Source organism: Acanthochromis polyacanthus, chromosome 1 (assembly GCF_021347895.1).
Source record: "Acanthochromis polyacanthus isolate Apoly-LR-REF ecotype Palm Island chromosome 1, KAUST_Apoly_ChrSc, whole genome shotgun sequence".
In the NCBI taxonomy this organism is placed as follows: domain Eukaryota; kingdom Metazoa; phylum Chordata; class Actinopteri; family Pomacentridae; genus Acanthochromis; species Acanthochromis polyacanthus.
The window spans coordinates 42,132,800-42,156,359 of NC_067113.1; the positions used below are offsets into that span (position 1 = coordinate 42,132,800).

Consider the following 23,560-nt stretch of genomic DNA (forward strand, 5'->3'; position numbering starts at 1 on the left):
CTTTTTCCAAAACGTCATCATCGAACGTCACCGCCGGTCACCGGCCCTAGCAACGCGATTCCGCCATTTTAAGAGGGGTATGCTTTGCCTTGACGACCATTACTTTCCCACGTTTCCCTCCCGATTTGAACGACCAAAAGCAGATATGCCCAACACCTGCGCTGTTTTTGGCTGTAGTTCTCAGTCATGGAGCAACAAGAACATTTCCTTTTACAGGATTCCGACTGAAAAGGGCCAGAAAAGGACTTTATGGCTCACAGCATTGAGGCGGATTAACAATAATGGAACCACATGAAGCCCACAGTCAAAATGGTCCTATGTTTGCAGTCAGCATTTCGTCAATGGTATGTTGTGTTTCATGAAATTATTACCCCTAACTGATTTTCTGAAATTATTAATTAATAAGCTTAACCAGTTGCCTGAAACTGCAAACGCAATTATACAAACATTATACGCCGATGGAAAGCTTAGATTCTCATGAATCCGCCGGTATAAACCACTTTCAGATGTGATTACCACAGCGGGTAATATAAACACATTTGTCTGACAAACAACGAATATCCATCCATCCGTTCTCTATACCCGGCTTCAACATACACAGCGCGACTCACATTTCCGGGTTCATTATTACACACAGATGAAATATTCCACAAAAAACGGCCATAATCCAACCTTGGACATCCAGACGAAACAAGCCAGTAACATATTTTGTCCAAAACATGTCTTGAAGTCGGTATATAATCCACGAATAGGTCGTTTTCAAGGAAATGCACCTCGCGATGGGCGTCCAATATTCCCTGTATTTCTCGTCATATTTTTATTTACAAATAGAATATTAGCGATTTTTTTTGTACTGAAAGTGGCTGGAATTGACTGCAGCTTATGATGTCTATAAATATCTGAAATGTTGAGGGCTGGCTACTTAGCTTAGGCTAGTGCTAGCTGTGCTTCCCACAAAAAGTCAGGGGTCTTTCTACTCACACTGCTATTTTTAAACCTTCTCTCCTCCCTTTCGTTCTGCTAACTACTATGCTGTAATCAGCAGCATTGTCCTCATTATTGTTAGCACCTCATATCCTTGGGCCTAGGGTGGGTAGAGCTCATTTACAGGTATCTGACTCTTAGTTTTGATAATGCACATCTAACTAATATACATACACTACTTCCACTTGAAATCAAAAGGTGTAATGGCTCACCCCGTTAGCTTAACATTAGCTTAGCATAGCGGAGCTGGTGTAGCCGTATCTTACATGGCATTTATCATTCTGACATTGACCTGTATGCACAAAAACGTATAAATATAAGCATACCTCAAAGAAAATGTATGAGTCCAGGCTTTTATAAGTCTTCATCTTCTCCATTGTGTGGATGCCTGGGCTGTTGATAAGGTACTCGTAAATGGAGTGCCAATGAAGATCTGGACACGTAGTAGGGTCGTTTTCCCATGATCCCAGTGCAATTTGGTACGGACATGACTGCAAACCAACCAGTTCTATTTTTTCTTTATACCGTAGCTTGGCTTTTGGCTCAAGATTTCCGAAATAATCACCAGACATTTTTCTCCGGGTCAAAACCGTGTGGTTTCGGCGGTCAAATCACGGTTGCTAATGACTTTGTTGCCCCCTCTTAAAATGGCGGCGTGCGTTGCTAAGGAAGGTATGTTCACGTGTCCCAGACTCTGACGTCACTGCGAAAAGGTCTATAATGTTAGCTTAGATCCTGGTACACCTGCTTGCAAAGTCTACTGTGTTGTTTTGAAAATGAAAAAGCCACAATCTTCCCTTGAATTTCATCATCATGTGCAAGTTTTCAATTGTTGGACCTGGCTGAGGACATGGCTTCATTGTCCCTGATGATAGCCTCAGCCCAAGGCAATCAGAGGCCCAGTGAATTCCTCTTTGACAGTTTGTCCCTGATTGCCCGATTGATCCAAGTGCAGTTCCTAAAGGTGCCATGATTAAACCTCCTGTGCTGAATTGTCTTTCTAGGTTTTCAGGCCTGGAACAGAAAGTCATTGGCCCTTTGTTAGCGGGGTACAAAGAGCAGACAGTGAAACTAATAAAGAGAGCCTTGTAAACAGAAGTCAAACAGTGACAGCAGAAAGCACAGAAGCGACATGTCGTACATGCTGTTTGGTGCAATAAAACCCCTGTTAGCGCCGCTCTCCATGAAACAAGCGGTTCTGCAGCAGAAGACCAAAAGCCCGAGGTGATAAAAGTCAAGCGTGCAGGTGACATTAATGCAGGTGACAAATCCCTCACTCATGGCAGTGGGTGTTAATCAGGAGCAAAGAGAGCCGGCGTGTAGCACCTTCTCAGGGTTGCATGGATACAAAAGGCTCAGTGACGACTCCTTCAAAGACGATGAAGGAAAACAGATACCATCGTCACTTTCATTAATTTGAACTTCAGCTTCTCATCTCTTATAATCCTCTATCCATACGTCCCCACTGAGTGCGTTAACACTCCTAATTCGTCATGGTTTTTCACAGTCATATCTGTGGCTTCACCCTGTTACTGTGTTGTTTTGATATGCAGCAGCGTGCGCCGTTAGCTGGACAGACTGAACCCACACCGACTGGATCAGATTGGAAGTGACAGATGGAAGCCGGATGCATATTTTTATTATTTTTTCCATAATATTATTTGTTTTTTTTCTGTATGACTGAAAAGATTTATGGTATATTAATAGATATATAAATAAATAAAAGCTTTCGCAGAGAGGCAGAGGCCCAGTTTGAGGGAGGAATTGATTAATTATTTGCTAAATAAACGGTGTCTCTAGTTAAACAGAGATGAATCATACATGTTTCACAGTGTCAATATTGATGTGATTCCTCCGAAATGAAAAATACAGCTCAGAGGGAAAAGAGGAAATGGAACGAAATGGAGGAAAAATAAAACGTAGAAACACTTAAAATGTGTGTAAAATACAGTGTGAAAAATTAGGACACCCCATTAAATACTCAGTTCTTTATGAAGGAACGTTCAACACATCGATGTCTAATAATGTGGTGATTTCATTGCAGGTAAACAACAAAAAGTAGCCTCGCTTTACTCATTAAATAAAAGATACCAACAAAAATTATATTCTGAGAAAAAAGTTAGGACACCCTTTGACTGAAATAACAGGACAGTCAGGTCTGGGCATGAATGAATGAATGAATGAATGAATGAATGAATGAATGAGTGGTTTGTTCTGGCTACAATATTACAGTACAATAATTTAATTTTATACATTCAGCTGACAAAAAGGCTTGTTTTTGCCTATCCTGTACAATCCATAAAATAAAATACCCCAGAACATCAGCAATGCAAGAAATAAAACAAAAAATACATAAAATTTACTCTAAATTCTTCTTCTTAATCATTTCACGTCAGTCATTTTACATTGTAATCCTTAATTATTTTGACTGTCAATTTTTTTAAAAAAAAAACCTCAGAGATCTACACAGTTTCAAATCCATCCCATAATATAACTCCAAACTATGAAACACATCTGTATTTAACATTAGTTCTCATATTACCTCTTTCAAAACACCCAACCCTCTTAAATTATGCATTTTTTCTCTTCATTTTAAAAACTGTTGAATACTATTTCTTTACTCGAAATAGTATTTCTAATGTCTTAAAGTATACAATATCTAAAAATATGTATATAGTATCTAAAAATATTAATTTGCAAGACTCTATTAACAGTTTATTAGTAGTTTCATGATAGAAAGCTTCATTTATTATTCTCATAACTATTTTCTAGAGTTTTCTGTATGCATTTCCAAAACCTCAACACGATATGACATATGTGGCATTATAAGTGAGAAATACTGAATACGCAGCTATTTCTTCTAAAAAAAATGCTTGTTTTGTAAATAATACCAATAATTTTAGATCATTTCTGTTTTATACATGCTATATGTGGCTTCTATGATCTAAAATTACTCCCAAGAATTTGGTTTCATATACTCGTTCAATTTCAACTCCATTTAGGATGAACTGAAGTTCACAATTTGCCCGAGCACAATAATCCATTTAGTTTTCTTTTCATCTAGTGACAGTTTATTGACATCAAGTCATCCCTTTAACCTGTTCAACTCCTTTTCTACTGTAGTCAACTATTCTTTAATGTCTGGTTCTGAACAAAATAAATTTGTATCATCTGCAAATTTCAACTTATCGACTTACTAAATACTGTACGACCATCATTCAGACATGCATGCTGGAAGTTCTTCTCCAAGTCCTCCACTTGTAGTGTATTTTACAGACAGTGGAATGGCTGATTTCAAATTATTTTGAGGTCTTTTTGAATCCCTTACCACACTCATAAGCTGCTACCATCTTCTTTCTGACAGCCTCCTTCGATCTCGCCATGGTGTTCATTCTCATTAAAACACTTCACACTAAAATGTGTGTGAGGCTTAAATGGGGCAAACCTTCTTCCAAATGCTGACTAACGATGCTCTAATCATGTGCACCTGATGTGATACAACTGTGTGTGATTTTAGCCTTTTGAAGTGGGAATAAATGTGGGGGTGTCCTCATTTATTCCTTTATTTTCTTCAGATTTAATTGTTCAGTTACATGACTTGAATCTCTCAGTATTGTTGAAATTGATTATAAACATCCATATCTTCATGTACGTTGAAAAAAACATACAGGCTTTCACAGAGCGTCCTCATTTTTTCACATGACTAAATTGTGCATTTCACACATATTCCATTTGTCTTGATTCTACAGGATCTATGCAGTGTGCTTGTGTGTAGGAGGACATGTTCACTTAAGAAGCTTTAGGACTATTTTTGGCTGAATTTGTGCATCGATGTGGATCTTGGAGGAGCTCTAATGCGGGTTAAACAGCACCATGGTGTCCATTATGGTCGATAAGGTCTAGAAAATGACCGTGACAGTTATTTGTATTCATTTATTCGTTGGTATATTTAACAGGGAGCATGCACATTAATAAAACATTGCTCTAAATGCACCAAAAATGAGCTAATTCATGTCACTGAAACCACTTATAGGCATGCAGAATTATAATAAAATGAAAAGAGAGAGAATTAATGTTAATTAAAGACATAATTTAGGACACACGCTACATTTAAAGCATGTCTCATAATGTAAGACTTGCCAAACGGGAAAATGAGGCATATTAGTGTTGTGCTGCTTTGTTAGACACTTAAAACGCACAAACATTATAGAAACACATGAATGTATCTGACATGAAATCCTGCAGGTACAAATATTAGAATTTCAATAGCAAGAGGTCATAATTAACCATTGATGTTGAGATATTTATCGGTAGGAAATGGGCAGTATTTTAGAAAAACTGGGCTTTTTGTGCAAAAACAAAATGAATGCATTGTGAAAATCACATTTCATGTTTTCATTTAGGACAAATTGATGCACATTTGAAGATAAACACACATTTATAAGCTGTGGGAAGTCAAATGCATTTATTTTATATTAAATATTTCATCTATACAAGACAATTTGACCTCTTTTCACTACTCCCTGACTTGTCTGGCTGCATGCAGACGGCAGACAGAACACAGACTGTAAATCTAATTAATCTGCAGTATCAGCGCTGTAAAAGCTGACACCATCATCTGTTTGATCGACCAAACAAAGCGAACATCTTCCAGCCTCGCTAACAGCTCAGAAGTGAACCTACATCATCTCCCCTCTTTCCTGTCTTTCCTTGCTTAGATAATAACATCACACAGTTTGCCAGAGGGCAGATTTAAATCTCCGAGGACCCCATTTTAAGCATTCTTTATGAGATCAAGATGCCCTTTAAATATGAGAAAACGTGTGAAATACTGTACCTTGATCGGTACACATTAGCAAGATGATCATTATTACAACCTTAGGGTGTCAACTTGCCCTTAAATGTGTCGATATATAATTGAGAGACTTTTTGTATTGTTGTTGACATTTTTGCTGTTTTCAGGCCTAAAATCAACATGGCCGCCTTTAACCAAACACCACATGGCATTTTTACACAAAGATTCTTCTAAATATCATATAAACAACTGAGTAAAGTTAAAATTTAAAATTATTCATAAAGATTTTATATTAAACTTGTTGACATGCCATAAATCCACATTTGACTCACACACTACTTTATATTAAATAACTCAGAAAGCCTTGGAGTTTGGCCAGTCTTTTCTTCAGGAGGAAATGACATCATGTGGAGTAGACAGGAAATGACAAAACTGAGACACAAATTGACAAAAACGAGTCAGGAAACAACAAAATCAAGACACAAAATGACAAAAACAAGACAGAAATTGACAAGACCAAGACACAAAATGACAATAACGAGACACAATGTTACAAAAACGAGACAGAAAAAAGTCAAAACGAGACAGAAAATTACAAAAGCGAGACATCTAACGACAAAACCGAGACACAAAATGACAATACCGAGACAGAAAACAACAAAATCGAAAACCGAAACACAAAACACGGAGCAGGTCATGTGATTTAGAATTAACACACTTTTGAGAGGTGTTTTTGTAATGGGTAACTTGGTTAAAAGGGATACAATTTATTATTTTCCATAAAAGATTTGATACATTACCAAAAAAGAAATATCTACCATGATTATCTCAACTTAATAAAAAGAACACAATCAAAATTACTCTTGAATAAGCTCATTTTATTATAGCTTAGCTAATTAGAAGGTGGTTGTTCTTAAATTCAGACGGTTATTTAGTTGACTTTTTAGTGATATCCAGTCATTTTTTTTATGAATAAGTGATTGTTTCCATAATAAATAATTATGGAATTTGTAAAGACATCATAATTAACATAAAACACATGAGTTTTTTGCTTTAAATAACTTCAATAGTCCCTCAACTATATATTGACCCACATATTGAGCAGTGAAATCCAAACACATAAGCTAAATATGACTACTCATGTGTCAGTGCAGGAAGCACAAGAAACACCTCCCTCTTGTGGTCACTCTCGGTACTACAGCAATGGCTGCATGTAATTACACTGATATTAATGAGGAGTCCATTTATTATGTCCACACCGTCGGGATTCAAATTCACGTTTATAAATAGACAGACAAAAAAAACCCTCTCAAATTCCCAACCTTCCATGCTCGACCCCGACAACCTTGATGTGAACCTGTAGCGTGCTCGGTGTTGACACTGCAGGCATTTGTGTGCGATTCATGAATCACAAGTAACCGTGGAAAATACCGTCAGGGACATTCGGGGGCGTCAGACGCAGCCGTGGAGGTTCATGAAACACAAGCTGCAGGAATGTTTCATCGCAACGTGGCGGATATAGAATACTGTTCAACCGCTAGTGTTGTATTTAAAGTATCTGTACAGCAGCAGAGGAAGACACTCCTTGGATGGATGCAGATAAATATGAACATAAATGAAATCTGTCACCTGATCTAATGGCTTTTCAACTCAACAACAATATTTATTCCACCATCCAGAGGGAAATTTTACACTTCTCATTCCAATATATTAATGTTAGAGCTTCAGTTTACAGATTACTGCAAAAAAAATACACTGATAAATATTAAACACACTTATAAATAACTGTTTCAAAGGTAAAACTAGCTCCACCTCAACCATCTACAGCAGCAAAATGCAAAGCTGCTCAGTTTCTAGCAAAAATACATGTTAGTATGCCACTCTCTGATTACTTTTTGTTCCATTAGGAGTACTTCTTTCAAGCAGTTGAGTATTCTTACTGTCCAACATTATGGTCTATGTGCTTCAGCAGCCACTAGAGGTACTTGCACTTCCATTTCTCATACTTGTATTTCCATTTTATGCTATTTTATTTTGCTACTATAATGCACTTTACTTCTTTTTACATTGATCTAACAGTTAATACAGTCTACTACAGATTTTATGCAAAAATACTCTCAGTATCCAGTTTTTTTAAGTTAATTTAACAGTTTGCTGGAACAAAAACATCATAACCTTCATAAAGCTAGGATTAAATAGTATTCAAATTATCATAATCAAAAGCAGAAATTGGAGGAAATTCTGCGCCCCATCAATCAAGTTTCAAATAATCCAAAATAGTAAAACATGCAGTTGTTGTGTAAATGCACCTGTCCTGAGACCAAAAATAAAAATAAAAAATTGGAGAAAAGAATGATAAAAAAAAAACAAAAAAAAAACAAGTAAGTCTGGAGTAAAATGCCATTTTTATCCCTGATAACCAAACTGAATCTCAACTACAACAGCTAAAATAAAACCTAAACCTCCTCTTTTTTGATGTTTTTTTTTTTATTGATGTCTCTTGTAATTGTGGGAACTTTTTTAAAATCAACATAACATTTTAAATAATAATTATCAAGCACGTGTCCCACAACAGCCCTGTTAGCATAGCCTTTTAGCTGGTAGAAGAAGACAGCTGACATCATCAAACAGTTTTCCTCTCTTCTATTTTAAATTTTCATCACATTGTCAGCCTTGATTGAATATCTCACTCTCCCTCATATTATTAGGATAAGGCAAATTATTTGTACTTATTTACTATTTTTCATCAGTACGTTTGTCTTCTTGGTCAACAGTAACAGCTAGCTAAACATCTAGCTTCCAACTATTACCATGGATTAGCAACCCTGTAACGGTGATTAGGTTAGCAAACAAGAAATAAAACATGGAATAAAACTGGTACCATTGATGTGTAAGCTGAGCCAATCAAGCCTTTGATAGTTTTTTTTTTTAGCTATTATTGATGAATATGGAGCAGAAAGTTGTAAAAGAGAAGGTTTATTTAAATGTCCTTCCACATAAACAGCATTTTAATGTGTTAGTTGGTCTAATCTATACACTGTTGGGTGAATTATTGCACACTTTAACAATGCATTGTGTTCATATCTTAACTTCCAAAGCAAACTCCAACAAAGCTGTCAGATGAAAGCAGCAGAGTGAAAAAGCACATCTATAAAGAAGTGAAAAACATCTTTTATCTTTTGCCTCTCAACAGTCTAAAAAAGAAAAGACAAAAAAAAAAAACACATCTTGCTTGGAGCCTGATCAAAGACTGTGACAACACGGCATGCAGCTCCTTCCTCCTCGCTCACGCAATAAGTCCAATCAGAGGCCATTTGTTGTCAGCTCTGGCGTTGCCGGGCCTAATCAAGGGTGTTAATGATGACTCTCATTTGGCAGGGAAGAACAAACAGGTAGCGCCGCCTCCCCTCGAAATGCACAGACGCTAAAACGTGACGTGCAAAATGTGCAAGTCATTGAAAGAATGACCGTGATTTAGACTCCTGCACAACGGGGCTACATGAGTGATTAGAGCGGTGTGAGATGATAAATGGTATCAGCTGACCTCCATCACTGTCTAATGTGACTCCCACACCTTGTTAGCTGCAGACGGTCCAGACTGTCCAGGACCGTGTGTGTGTGAGGAACATAATAAATAGCTTGCCCTTTTATTTTAGCAACCTTTATAAGGGTGTGATTCATTATTATGCAAATGAATCTGCTATCTTAAATGATTCATTTAGCTGTTTTTGCAAGAAAAGTGTATATTTTGTGAGAAAACGTTTTGGAGGCAGACTAATTAGTGTTCGAATGATGTGCCGTTCTTAAATTTTGCTTTGCTGAAAAAGCCTCGTTTAGTTGAGATTCATATTAGCGGCATCTCCACCATAAACACCCTTAATGTCCAATTTATGAATCCATTGCCACTATTTGAGCTCACTGCAGCTGCTGCCTTAATGTGAGAGCATATGGTCACACAAAAGAAGTCCAAAGAAAAAAAATACTTTTGTACAAAACAATCAAAGATTAAATGATCACAGCACAATGAACATTGCTTAAATACCATTTTGGAGTAATGCAACATCACATTAACTGCCATCATTAAATACGTCTCATTGGGTATAATAGCATGTATAGCACGTTTTTGTCATTTTCTGTCTCATTTTTATCATTTTCTGTCTTGTTTTTGTCATTTTGTGTCTTGGTTTTGTCATTTTCTGTCTTGTTTTTGTCATTTTACATCTAGTTTTTGTCATTTTATGTCTCGATTTTGTCACTTTGTATCTCAGTTTTATCATTTTGTGTCTTGGTTTTGTCATTTTCTGTCTTGTTTTTGTCATTTTACATCTAGTTTTTGTCATTTTATGTCTCGATTTTGTCACTTTGTATCTCAGTTTTATCATTTTCTGTCTTGTTTTGTCGTTTTGTCTCGGTCTTGTCATTTTCTGTCTTGATTTTGTTATTTTGATGTGTAATTTTTACATTTTGTTTTGCTGAAAAAGCACCGTTTAGCATTTTTTTAGTCAAGATTCATGTCATTCATTAATCCATTGCCACTGTTTGAGCTCATTGCAGCTGTGAGAGCAAATGGACAAAAAAAGTCCAAAGAAACAAACACTTTTGTATAAAAGATTTAATGATCACAACACAATGAATCATAACAAGATACAACGTTGCTTAAATACCATTTTTGAGTAATGCAACATCACATTAACTGCCATAATTAAATATGTCTCATTGGGTATAATAGCATGTATAGAATAAATGGGCATTTACATTACATATTTACAATCTCATGTACAGTCAAATAAAATAAAAAAAAACCACCACTGGTTGCCACATGTCCTCAGATTCTTCCTCTGATTTGCACGAAACTAGTTCTCATCTTTAGTTTTCTTTGTTGTTTGGTGCCTGTGGCGGTATATCCACGTCATAGCGAGCTTCTCTTCACAGGACGTGGTACACGGGCCTGGACCCGGGGCTCTCCGGTGTGCAGGGCTGCGAGTCGGAGCTGCCGGGGGAGAAGGTGGTCATGTCTCTCAGAGCAGCCGGTCCACAGCTGGACTCCACCGAGGACAGACGGTCCACGATGCTGGACAGGCACTGAAGACTCGAAGCTCCGGCTGCTTTGTCGTCCAAACTCTCTGATAAGAGGAAGAAAACGACTCGGATCAGTCAAATTCGGCACACTAAGATCATTTTCAGCTCTTATATAAACCCTTAAATACGATCTGAATGGTTAAAAATCAAGAAATCTGTGTGGAATGGATAAAACCCTCATCCATGTCCAGAGAAAATATGCATGAGTTTATTCAAATATGCAACAAAATGTATTTTTATACATTTGTTGATCTCTTTCGGTTTTTTATATCGAATTCCTCTCGCCATGGGACTCCCAGAGGCAAAATGAAATATAGATTTAAAATAATGCACCATTCACTTATTAGTTTTTAAAGCCCTACGCAGGCGAGAAAGTTGTTATATTCATATCAGACCGCTGTTGCTGTCAAAAGGTCTCACCATTCTTTGCATATGAATAGCTGCTGCTGTAGTTTGCATTCAGCTGTTGCCACACCGGACTGTTGCTGTCAGCCTGGAAGGAAATGAGAAATCAAATTTACTCTTGAATTCTTGAAAAAAAACCACTAAAATACAGAAAGAAACGGGCAGACATGGTGTTTAAACATATATCGGATAGGAAGAAGCAGAAAAAAAAAAGCACAAAAACAACCTCACGCCCTTCAAGATATTCTGGACAGGCTAATAAATCCTGAATTCCAAAGTTATTGGCTTCTTTATTTCACATCCACCTTAAAGCCGAAGTGGCTGTGTGCGCTCCCCTCCCCTGCCTGGCTCTGAGTGTGGCGAATCGATTGTATCAGTGGAAGCAACACCAGTTTGTGCAAGATGACACTTTCTCCTAGTAAATCTGCAGAAAATCCTGGCAGCGGTGCAGAACATGCAGTCAGGATGGAATGCAGAAAAGCGCCCGCTTTTTCCTGCCAGACTTCAGTAAGGTGGATTTAGTTTGGTTTATTAGGGCTATAAAGTGTCCGGTGGTGGGAAAGCCATTAGTCCATCCAGCATTAGAAGTTCTTTTGTATTATCTGATACACTGTCACCTTCACAAACACACAAACTAATTCCACCTGTAACCACGGGGATCACAAACAGAGGACAGAGATTCTTGTAAGACCACGGTTTTGATGTTCGTATTAAGAAATTATGGGAGAATATGACACGCATGGAGAAGCATGGCAATTGAGGTCTTGGGGCAAAACAAGCTTATTTGATTAATAGGATTCTAAATTGGAAAGACAAAGTTCAATTTTGCCATGAAATAGTCTAGGAGCTAATGAGAAGTGGGAGTAGTGCTCTGGATTAAATTCTACACTGATGATACCCAACAATAAAAGGCTTTTTCAGGTGTCTGAACGCAAGACTTTGTACAACCAGATGTTTGCTCAAAGCATCTGAGGTCTTACCATGCCTTCAGAGCAGCTGGACAGCGGGCTGCCGGGCTCAGAGCTGCTCTCTCCAGGCAGGCCGTAAAAGTTTTCCACCTGCTCTCGTAGCAGCTCCTGCAGGCTCTCGATGTACTGGATGGCGTTGCGCAGGATCTCCACCTTGGGCAGACGCTGGCTGGGGTTGGCCGAGGTGCAGCGCCTCAACGCCTCGAAAGCGTGGTTGACCTTCTTCAGCCGCCGGCGTTCACGCATGGTGGCGGCCCGTCTGCGGTCCACAAAGCTGGACTTGCGCTTGCAGGCCTTGCAGGCCCACTGCAGGCAGTGTCCAGGTTGGTGAGGAGCTCCAGGAACCCTGACGTGTTCGTCCTCCTCGGAGCCGGCGAGCTCCATGCCGGAGCCGAACTCCAGGCTGTCTGGGGACGAAGCACAAGCTCTGTCGTAGTAGACCTGGGATGGCGAGAAGACATCCATGGCTTGTTGAAGAAAGGCGTCTAAATGGATGGATGCAGCGGAAGGAAGGAGGGTAGAGGAGCTGGGTGAAAGAGAGGAACCCTCTGAGTGATATGAGTGGTCTGTTGCCCCAGGCCCCCCTTTTATGCCCCCAGGCCAAAGCCTAGGGCCCACATTGGCCAGATCTAATTACCATGGCCCATTGGCCCAGCCAGAAGGCAGGCTGGAGATCCCTCCCTGCCCCATCCCAGCCCGCTGCCTCTCACCCCCCAGTACCCTGCAGAGTTTCCCACATCTGCACTTACTGGTGTTTTCCCACTCATCACCACGTTCCCCAAACCTTCTCCTGCAAGGCCACGATGAACGCAATGTTTGGGAATGTTTCGGTAGAGTGAGTGAACGTTTGCAGCTTTAAACCACGACATAACCTTATTTTTAATACAAGTGCATTATTCTGCTTGATTTACCCAAAACCGGCCTCCAGGAATCAAGTCATAGCTCACAATGAAAGTGACACGCTGCTATGAAGACATAAATATTCCAGAGAGGCTGTTTTGTTTAGTCAAACTGTGCAGAAAAAGAGGGGGACCATTTGCAGGAGTCTGCAGGCCAATTGTTACGGTGGAGACAACAGCGTTGCAGATGCAGCCCAGCTGCAAAGGAAGGTGTAACATTTCAAGCCCTGTGAATTCACATTACAGCGGTAAGCCTCCTCTAAACACCCGAGCTCATCAGTGGAGGTGCTGCGAATGAGCCCATCCCTGTTTGCCAAAGCTCATTAAAAGCATAATTACACAAATGACACCACAGCACCGTCTTGCCTACGAGGGGCCAAATTTTAACCATTAAAAGTTATTGACTCTCTTCAGTTCGGCACACAACAGATGGCCATGACGGTGCAGAAGTTTTTCTAAAAGTGGATGAGTCAGGCTTTAAGAGGCTTTAGGCAGTGAGGAATGCAAGGTTGTTTGTAGTGACGACATCTCAGCATTTATTTGTTCCTTTGTTGATCTAAAAAGCAATTCTATCTATTAAACACAATGCTGCACGATGAAAAATTAAATTTGCTGCTGTAGATAAACTCTGCTATGATTGTGATGGGTTGGACTGATGCAATACTGTCAGTAATCATAGAATTATTGAATTTCTTTGTCAGTTCAGAAATTCAAGTCATTTCCCCTGGACTAATTCAGGTTTGTGATTAAAAATACTTGTTGTTGATGAAAAACTAGTTCCACGAACTCATTTTAGTTTGTTGGTTGAACATAATTTCATTGGAATTTCTCAAAAAGATTATTTCACGGCTGCAAGGTTTTAAAAAAAAGGATCAATTTTTAAAACTTTTGATGGGTTGGGTTGACACAATACTGCTGTTAATTGCGTCAGCTTAATACTTTGGGTAATTTAAACTAAAATTTTGTGCATTAGTTGATTTAAAACTAAATAAAGTTGAGACAACTTTTCAAAATGGGCTTGTTAGAATCAATTTTCAAGTCCTCTCTTCTGTGTTAACATGTCTAGACAAATTCAGATTGGTGATTAAAGCACTTCCACTAACTCATTTTAGTTTGCTGGCTGAATATAATGTCAGTGCAAGTTTTCAAAAAGATTATTTCGTGACTGTAAGGTAAAAAAAAAAAAAATTGACCAATTTAGATAAATCTTTATATTTCTGATGGGTTGGGTTGACACAATACTGCTGTTAATTGTGTCAACTTAATACTTTGAATAATTTAAACTGTAATTTCTGCATTATTTTACATAAAACTAAATAAAGCTGAGGTGTTTTCATAAAATTGGCTTGTTAGCATCATTTTTCAGGTCATCTATGTTAACATGTCTAGACAAATTCAGATTGGTGATTAAAACACTTGTTGAGGAAAAGCTAGTTCCACTGACTCATTTTAGCTTGTTGGCTGAACATAATTTCATCCAAAATTGTTCTAACTCAGAAAAATCTGTCCATTCTTTTTTTATTATTGAGGGCAAACACTATTTTTCATTGCAGGCGAAACAGCTTTTTTTTTTTTAAGCCAAAACAGTGCATTTTTCTTCATACTAATAAAAAATAGTCCGTTTTATCACAAGCTCTTAACAGAAAATAAGCATGGTGGTCCTTTAATTTGTTCTGCTATTTGTGCCACTGCTTTCTAAGAAAAGACAGCAGGAGTCAGAGGGAGGCAGTAATTGTGCTGGTGACAGCTTACAAGGATACAATGCGGATATTTCTCACAATGTGTCAAAGCGTTTGGTGAGCCTCCTTCTCTGGGAACCGCGCGCACCTAAGAAAACAGCGCTACCTGCTGCCTCTCCACTGCGGTGGGAGGTTGGATTAGGCACAGCTGAAGAACGCATCGGCTCGTCCTGGCCTTGTAGCCGCTGACAGGATCAAAGGCTTCTTTGGCTGAGAACAGCGTCGACAATGAGAAAACCTGCCATCCACCGAGAGCTAATTGGTCAGATTGGCGCAGCACATGGCTTAATTGCCAACGCAGGGAGTTTAAACTGGCGCAGCCTTTACGCGCAGGCCGGTGATGTTATCAGTGCGCTCTGCTGGTCTCTGGGGAACTCTCTGCTTTTGTTTTGTTGTTCTCAAGGGTCAAAGACAGAGTTAAGTGAAGGGCAGGAGGTGATCTTTTATGTCCATCTCACTCACGTCTGAAAACCTTATTTCTTCTAAACGGCCTCACGCTTTGACTTAATATGCTGGCCGTTTGGTCAGGGAGGCAATTCATCTCCAACATGCCTCCTGAATGGATCCTTCTCCTCTTCTTTTGCCAGAATTAAAACCCACATCGGAATCTGTTTAACTGCCAAAAATGCAGCTGGTGAAATTGGATTTTTTTTTAATTAGAAAATTGCATTTTATTTCAGAGGTTCAAATAAAAGAAAAGCCCTTGTTTTCAAAGCTCAGTGTTTTCCTCTCAAAGGCTATTTTCCCCCACATAAAATCCACATCCATTTTACATTCCCCCCAAGAATTACTAAAACAAAACCCACTTTGAGTGGCAACACCATTTGTTTGGCACTGAGCAGAAAGAAGCACAGCCCCGCAGCACTGAATCCGTTTTTTTCCCCTTTCCTTTCCTTGCAGGGTTTTCAAGGAAAGTCTGGATAAATGTGAGCATTCAGCACCCCCAGGCTTAACTCCCCCACACCTCCTCCCATAACACCTTTCACCAGCTCTGACTTTTAAAACACTGCCTTCACAGCCAAATGAGAATTATATGGTGTCATCAGTAACACCGAAATCCCCGCTAAAGTCAGACAAGGGAAAACGTGGGCTCAGAGAGGGGGGATGTTTCTGTTGCACGCTTGATGATGCAAACAGGAGAATAAGAGGATGAGGTTCAGAGCACAGCTGGATGTTAGGACTTCTACAGCGAATGCAGCTCCGCTAACAGCTCCAAAACGCAGGTTTGTGTGCCAACAAAGAGAGCAAATTTTACACCCACTTTGAACCAAACAGTTCCTTTTTTGTTTCCGAGGACAAAGTGTGATCATTGATAGCAGACTTTACATTGTCGGTTACACAATGGAGCTGCAAATGGAGTAACACTGCTATCAGAGTGAGTGAGTGAGCAGGAGCCCATTAAATTCACATTACTGTTCGGAGCTATCAGGTTTCTGTCTGCTTTCTGCTGAAAACAGGATATTTGGGAGAAGTTATGTATAGTTCTGTTGAAAAGAGGCAGAACTAAGCTGTGGCGTGCACAGCTTTTTCTTTTTTTTTACATTTTAATTCAAGCTTTGACACAGGAGTTTTCATATCCTCATTCAAATAAAAGTCTGGAACAATGCAAAGTAATTCAACATATTTTCAGTTGTGTTGCTATTTAGTGTATGTTTTAGGACTGTTATGATTAGAAGTCTTGTGTTGATGCTTGAGCAGCATTTTAATCGTGCACTTTGGGTGAATATTCTAACAGAAAACTAACTCACAGCTCTGAAATCCATAAATGTAGCAAAGTGGAGTTTTTAGAAAAGGTTAGATTTCTTTGTTAATCCCCCAAATGGAAGCTAGTTCAGTTTCCTGTTTGCAGTAACAAACGAGGGGGACAGAAAATAACAACTGGCAGATATTCTGAGAAGACACTGCGGTTGCCACTAAATTAAACAAGTAATTCAAGTCAAGTTCAACTTATTTAGCCCTTAGATGCATAAGTGGGTCAAAAATGAACCATGTTTTTGATATCATTCCATGTATTTTTAAGTTACCTTTTATACTTTTCAAGAAATTGTCATATTGGAAGGATGAAGAGCAGCAACAGTTGGAGGAAAAGAGTGGAAAATGTCAACAAAACGGATATTTTCATTCTTCTGTTGCTGCTCTGTGTAATATTCTTCTTTTTCAATCATCAAAATGTCCAAAATCTGTCATAAAGTGAAAAATTAACCAGTTTCAAACATGACACTAATCTTATGTGGACAAAAATATAGTACAAACAACAATATAAATTCATGTTCTTAGCCAAAATGGAAAAAAATGGCATAAAAATTGACATATTAATACTAATACAGGTCATTTTTGACCCACTTATGGAATCTTGTAGGGTCCAATCATTGGTGCATCTAAGGGTAAATTGCTTATTTATGAACAAATTCAAACAAAAACTGAACTGAAGTGCATTAGAACTGAAGCATCAAGTCATCAAAACACAATAAAACCCAATGACTTTGAGGTAAATCTGAATAGAAAAGACAATAAAATAAGAAAAATCCAAATTTACAACTCAATAAGAAGTGAAATTAACCCGAGGAGGGACTTCTTAAGCAACATGAAGATTCAGTCTGAGAACATCCAAGACCATCTGACTGGTTGACATCTAATTGGTGCAAGAGCTCTGCTAGATAAAACCATTTAAAACCTCAGAAACAGATGACAAAGCTTTAAAAATCAACCGTGAGACAGTGGAAGAAGAGATACAGGATCCAGACCTTCACTTTGACTGAAAAACAGCTTGTTTTGACTACTTAGCTTATCTGCCGATGAAATTAATTTCAAAAAGTGGAGCGGTTCCGAAATTAAAAGCCGCTGTGTAAGTGGTGCACATTCAGAGAAAGAAGATGTAAAACTTTCACAGCTGTGTGAAGCGAAATCCTTCAAAAACGCTTCATGGAGCATCTTTAAGGAGTCACTCAACACACTTTTCAGACCACTTCAAGCACCAAACAGGCACAACTCCAGACTTAACTCTTTCATCCTTAAATACAAGAGAGGAAAATGGCACTTGAAGTTTTTGGTGGCACCACAAAGTCAGATGTACTGAAAAAATGTCAAACTGTGCCTCCAATGCAGACAGATTGCACTGGATTTGTATTTGATTTCAGCGAAAGCAGCAGTGAAGGGTTGAACTGGTGGGCCTACATGTACACTACACTGAAAAACAACCCCAGTAAAAGCCTCTGAGCTCTGTGCAGTGTGGGGTCTCTGCCATCCAGCCTCAGGGACTTTCCTCAATATTCTTCTAGCACATCACTGTAATCTCTGGTGTTTTGTGTAATAATTTGAGCTGTTTGTTTCTGTTTTTCCTCCATTTCACACCTGCTCTTTTCTCTCTGTCTCCTGTGCACTTCATGAGGTATTCAATTTGTGCTTGCTGCAAAAGAAAAAATCAATGTGTCTTGTAAGAAAAATAATAAGAAGGAGATGACCTTCAAACAGAGACATGGTTTCAGCTGTCTTTTTGGTTGTTCTAATGAATTATCAAGAGTTTGGAACGCAAATAAAAAAAAGCTAATAAGAACCAAAACAACTCAAATTTGTTTCACTACTTGAGTCAAAGTGCTAAAGAACAAACTGAATTCACCCACTCTCTTTACATCTTTGTTTTTGGCTTTGCCTGACAAAGGCGCTTAACTTCTGATAAAACTGACAAGCTAACTCAGGGGTGTCAAACATGTGGCCCACGGGCCAAAACTGGTCCTCCAGAGGCTCCAATCCGGTCCTCAAAGTGTAAAAATTCCAGACGAGACATTAACTGCAGATTTCAAATTTGCAAAACTATAAATTTAAAATAATTTCTAGACCATGACAAGTTGTTTTTAACATAAAGTAAAATACTTGATTGCTCATTGTTTATTTTGTGTCTCATTTTTGTAATATTTTGTCTTGCTTTTGTTGGGTTTTTGTCTATTTTTGTCTGACTTTTGTCGTTGACCTCGTGTTTTTGTCATTTTGTGTCTCATTTTTGTAATATTTTGTCTTGCTTTTGTTGGGTTTTTGTCCATTTTTGTCTGACTTTTGTCGTTTGCCTCGTGTTTTTGTCATTTTGTGTTTCCTTTTGGTCTCGCTTGTGTTATTTCTCTATGTTTTTGTCGTTTTGTTACTTTTGTTATCATTTTTGTCTCGTTAGTGTCCATGTTTTTGTTGCTTTGGAACTTCATTGTCAAATTTTTTGTGTTTTTTTTTGTTTTGTTTCGCGTTGATTGTCTCGTTTTTGTCATTTTGTGTCTCATTTTTGTAATATTTTGTCTTGCTTTTGTTGGGTTTTTGTCTATTTTTGTCTGACTTGTCCTTTGCCTCGTGTTTTTGTCGTTTTGTGTTTCCTTTTGGTCTCGCTTGTGTTATTTCTTTATGTTTTTGTCGTTTTGTGACTTTTGTTGTCATTTTTGTCTCGTTAGTGTCCATGCTTTTGTTGCTTCGGAACTTCATTGTCAAATTTTTTGTGTTTTTTTGTTTTGTTTTGTGTCGATTGTCTCGTTTTTGTCATTTTGTGTCTCATTTTTGTAATATTTTGTCTTGTTTTTACTGTTTTTTTGTCTGTTTTGATCTGACTTTTGTCACTGTGATCATAAAGTAAAATGCTGTATCATTCAGTTCCAGACACGTGACTAAATGTTGTGTTCCTTTGTAGACACTCTGTGATCTGTAAGTTGTAATGTGGAAATGATAAACTGAGGCATAATATTGTTGAATCTGAACTTACTTTTCTTAAGAAATGTCAGGTTATTCATGATGGTTTGTAAAAAGATAACTCCTTGAATGTGAACATTTTCAGAATGTACTTTTTTACACTAAAATAAAGGAAACATTGGGAGTATTTAAAGGTTGTTATGCTGCGATTTTACTGGTCTGGCCCGCTTAGGATCAGACTGGGCTGAATGTGGAACTGAACTAAGATGAGTTTGACTCCCCTGAGCTAACTCTTTGCATGTACATGTGTCTGCAAGCCTTGACGGATGACGCCGAGGCCTGGAGGTCAACCGGGGCTTTGTGTCGTCTGCAGAGATCTAAAGGAGCCCAGCTCACCCCGACACCATCAACAAACACCCCCTTCTCACGTCAATACACCACTCGATGGATTCCAGCGCCATTAGCGTGGTGTCACATGTTTAAATAGCGTCGCATGTAAACGCCGCGATGACGAATTAAGGCCCTAATGGCCGGCATAGCTTCATCACCCTGCTGGGCTTTGCACTCGAGCCTCGCAGCCCAAGTTTCCACGTCCCCAACATACGATAGGAGAGAGCAGCAGAGGCGCGCTGTGTTTGGAAGGGACTCGAGTTACTGTTGTGGGATCAGGCCTGCTGGAACAAAGAGAAGCAGCTCGGCAGCAAACTATTCCAGGCCGCTTTAGACAGTTTTTATGGACTTCTAATAGCCGTGAATGCCAGGGTGGGGACGGCTGGATCTTGAACTAATGCTGATTTTTTTTTTCTCTTCATGCAACTTTTTGGTGAATGTGAGGTTGGAGTGAAGGGTACTACACTGTAAAACAATTCTGATAGATAAATTACATGGAAAACTACAAACTGTAAAATGTGTGAAAATGACAGCAAACTTCTGTAAAATGGCAGTATTTTTAGCTGATTTTAATACAGTTAAAATGTCATTGTTTTTTTTTACAGTTACACAATGTAAAAAGACAAACTACTAGTTGTAAAAACACACATTTGTTGATGTGGATTTTATTTACTGATTTAGCCTAATTTTTTTACACTTAAATGAAAATTTTTTTCTGATTTCACAAAAAATTCTTTGTAATTCACCAAAATTGATAACATTTGTAAAGTAACAATTTTTTTCTGATTTGAGAGTGAAAATATTATAATTTACTATTGAAACATTGTAAAATAAAGTATTACTTACAAAAAGTACTTATTATTCACAGTTCTGGCCATTTATTTTACTGTAAACATGTAAATTAACATTTTTTCTGCAATCATATTAAGTAAATTAACAAAGCAAGGAAATCCATAAATTAACAACAAATATTATTAAAATTATATAAGGATTGTAAATCCTTCATAAGCATAAGTTTGTTTCTAGAAATGACAAATATCTTGAAACCTGTAAGACCCAAATATAGAATATATATATATATATATATATATATATATATATATATATTATTTTTGCACATTTTTTCTATATTCAGGTTTATATATACAAATAAATATATAATCTATTTTTTTCTATATTTGAGGTCATATATAAACCCAAATATAGAAAAAAGTTTGCAGAAAAATTAGCAAAAATAAATTGTAATGAATTATATATCTATACACACACAAAAGTAGTAGTAATAAAAGTAGTAATAAAAAGAACAGTTATAAAGCTTTTTTTTAATTGCCATGATAACTACAAACTCAGCTTTTAAAAATAACAAAGGTTTTAGGTTTTTATGTGAAGAAACATCCTACACTCTACATGGTCTGAAGATTGTATTTTCTCCGTTTGTCTGACACAAACCGGGTGGAAAGGATCAAACTGTCCTCCAAACATGCTCTTGAAAACAAACAAAGAAAATTTTAGACAACTGGTAAAGTATAACAGTGTAGTTTATTTTGCTGGTCAGCTATGTACAAATATTTAAATAAAATCTCAGCTTTCTCAAAGAAGCTGTTAGCTTTCGAACACAAAATAAATACATCATGTCGCTATAAAATATGTACAAATTGGCTGCTCTCCCTGTACAAACGAGGACTTTGGAACAAAGAGAAGCCAGAATGGTTGAACAAAGTGGAAATAATTTAGAGAGAAACAATGGAAATTTGAAAATATCAGCAGGGCTTCCTTGCTAAGCTCTTCGCTGTGGCTTCAGTTTTCCGAGACGTCCTCGGAGAAGTTGATCTTGTCGTCGGTGGTGATGCTGTCCACGATGGAGGACAGACGGAGGAGGCTGGAGGACGCAGAAGAATCACTAGTTCCTGAAGAAGCAAAGAAAACTGACTTACAACACCAACTTTTAGGTTTATTTATGCATTCCATGTAGACTGGAAGTGAATTGTGTACCATCTCTCTGGTTCAATGCTGCAGTGGAATGGTCAGCAGAGGTCGGCCAGGTCTCAGAGGACTTCTTCCAGTGGTACTCATCACCGGCCACCTGCACAAGTTATCCACACATGTATGAGATTCTGCAACCAAAAGCAAACTTCAAGGAAAAAGAATGACATCTCCAGTGATTATCCCACTGCTTAGTCCCAGCTGGAATGAAAATATCCTCATGACACATGGAGATAAACATTCAGTAAACACATCATGATGTCATTATAGGAGCCACAAACACATTAGGAGTCCTTACAGGGGGATTACTGGGGCACTAACAGTCATCATGATGTCATTTCAAAGTCATCCGAATCCCACCGAGGCGCACTGGGAGACAGGTTCACAACATTTTTTGGAACTTTCTGCGTGAGCTTACGTTGTGGTTCTTGGTGTTAAAAGCAGATCCGTGCTTCTCCTGCTCGTCCAGCGACTGCAGCAGGTCCTGCAGCCGCTCGATGTAGCTGATGGCGCTGCGTAAAATCTCCACCTTGGGTAGCCGCTGGTTGGGGTTGGCCACCGTCTTCCTCTTCAGCGCGTCGAAGGCCTCGTTGATCTTCTTCAGCCTCCTCCTCTCCCGGAGCGTCGCGGCCTTGCGCCGGTCCGTGGGCGCCGACTTTCTTTTGCAGATCTTGCAGGCCCACATGAGGCACTGGCCCTCGCAGTGCGCACGGAGCCCCGGGGGCGCAAGGACGTGCTCCTCCCCGCTGCTGTCGCCCCCGGTCTCCGACGGCACGTTGTCCTGGCCCGGGGACAGCGGGCTGTCGGTGTCGTTGTACAGAGGGGACACCCCCGCCATGTCCAGGTGCTGCAGTGGTCCATGATCCCCTTCCTCTAAATAGCGCAAATCATTGAAAAGATAAGTGTTGGTCTCAAAAAGGTCCATCATATTGTTGCGCCCCTCTCTTCTGTTTTGACAGCAGCACTCTGGCATTTAAATAGAGCAGCAGGGACACAAGTCAACAGGCTTATATTTAGAATGTGAAACTCTATCCAACAGTTTGGCTGCCACACTGCAACAAGCATCATCTTTTTTTTTTTCAATGGGTCTTTACAACATACTGACTCTGTGCAGGGAATAAATATACATTAAAGCCTTCAGAAGCTGGTGAAATGTCACCTTAACTTCCCTGACAGGTGCATTATCTCAAAAAGGGGCTGCATGGTGATATTTCCCTCTGACAACGTGATAGAAATGACTGCGACATGGAGTTTATAGGTTCTGCTTTTTCTCACCCCGGTTTATAAGTTTTAACTCGTGGCTTTATTGATGGTAAATTCATTATTCATCGCTGCTTTCAAGCTCAGGATATTTGAAAATACAGCTTTTGGGTTGGCAGGCTGTGAAAAATACTTTTGGCTTCTGGTTATGTTGGTTACAATTGTGACATTTCTTTCTATGAATACATGAATACTTCTTTAAATTGAAATGGCCAATCCAGTAATGACATAAAAACATCCACTGGAGACATAAAATCATCTACTAATGGCATAAAATCATCCACTGGAGACATAAAATCATCTACTAATGGCATAAAATCATCCACTGGAGACATAAAATCATCCACTAATGGCATACAAAGTAAATTCATATAATTTGTAATTTATTCAATTAGT

The 23,560-nt window shown here is 38.7% G+C and overlaps 2 protein-coding genes across 2 annotated transcripts; both read right to left on the bottom strand.

The window, feature by feature from the left end:
- Window positions 1–10,153: 10,153 nt before the first annotated feature.
- Window positions 10,154–12,851, bottom strand: myf5 (myogenic factor 5). The gene is given in 4 exon segments (XM_051951605.1): window positions 10,154–10,902; window positions 11,279–11,351; window positions 12,244–12,706; window positions 12,760–12,851. Coding segments are annotated over 4 exon segments (825 nt in total). The 3' UTR covers window positions 10,154–10,705.
- An 8,411-nt stretch (window positions 12,852–21,262) lies between these two features.
- myf6 (myogenic factor 6) lies at window positions 21,263–22,903 on the bottom strand. The gene is made up of 3 exons (XM_022218367.2): window positions 22,323–22,903; window positions 21,914–22,004; window positions 21,263–21,828 (listed from the first exon to the last, which is right to left on the bottom strand). Exons 1-3 carry the CDS (start codon window positions 22,875–22,877, stop codon window positions 21,719–21,721), a joined length of 756 nt encoding a protein of 251 aa, XP_022074059.1. The 5' UTR covers window positions 22,878–22,903; the 3' UTR covers window positions 21,263–21,718.
- Between the last annotated feature and the right edge of the window lie 657 nt (window positions 22,904–23,560).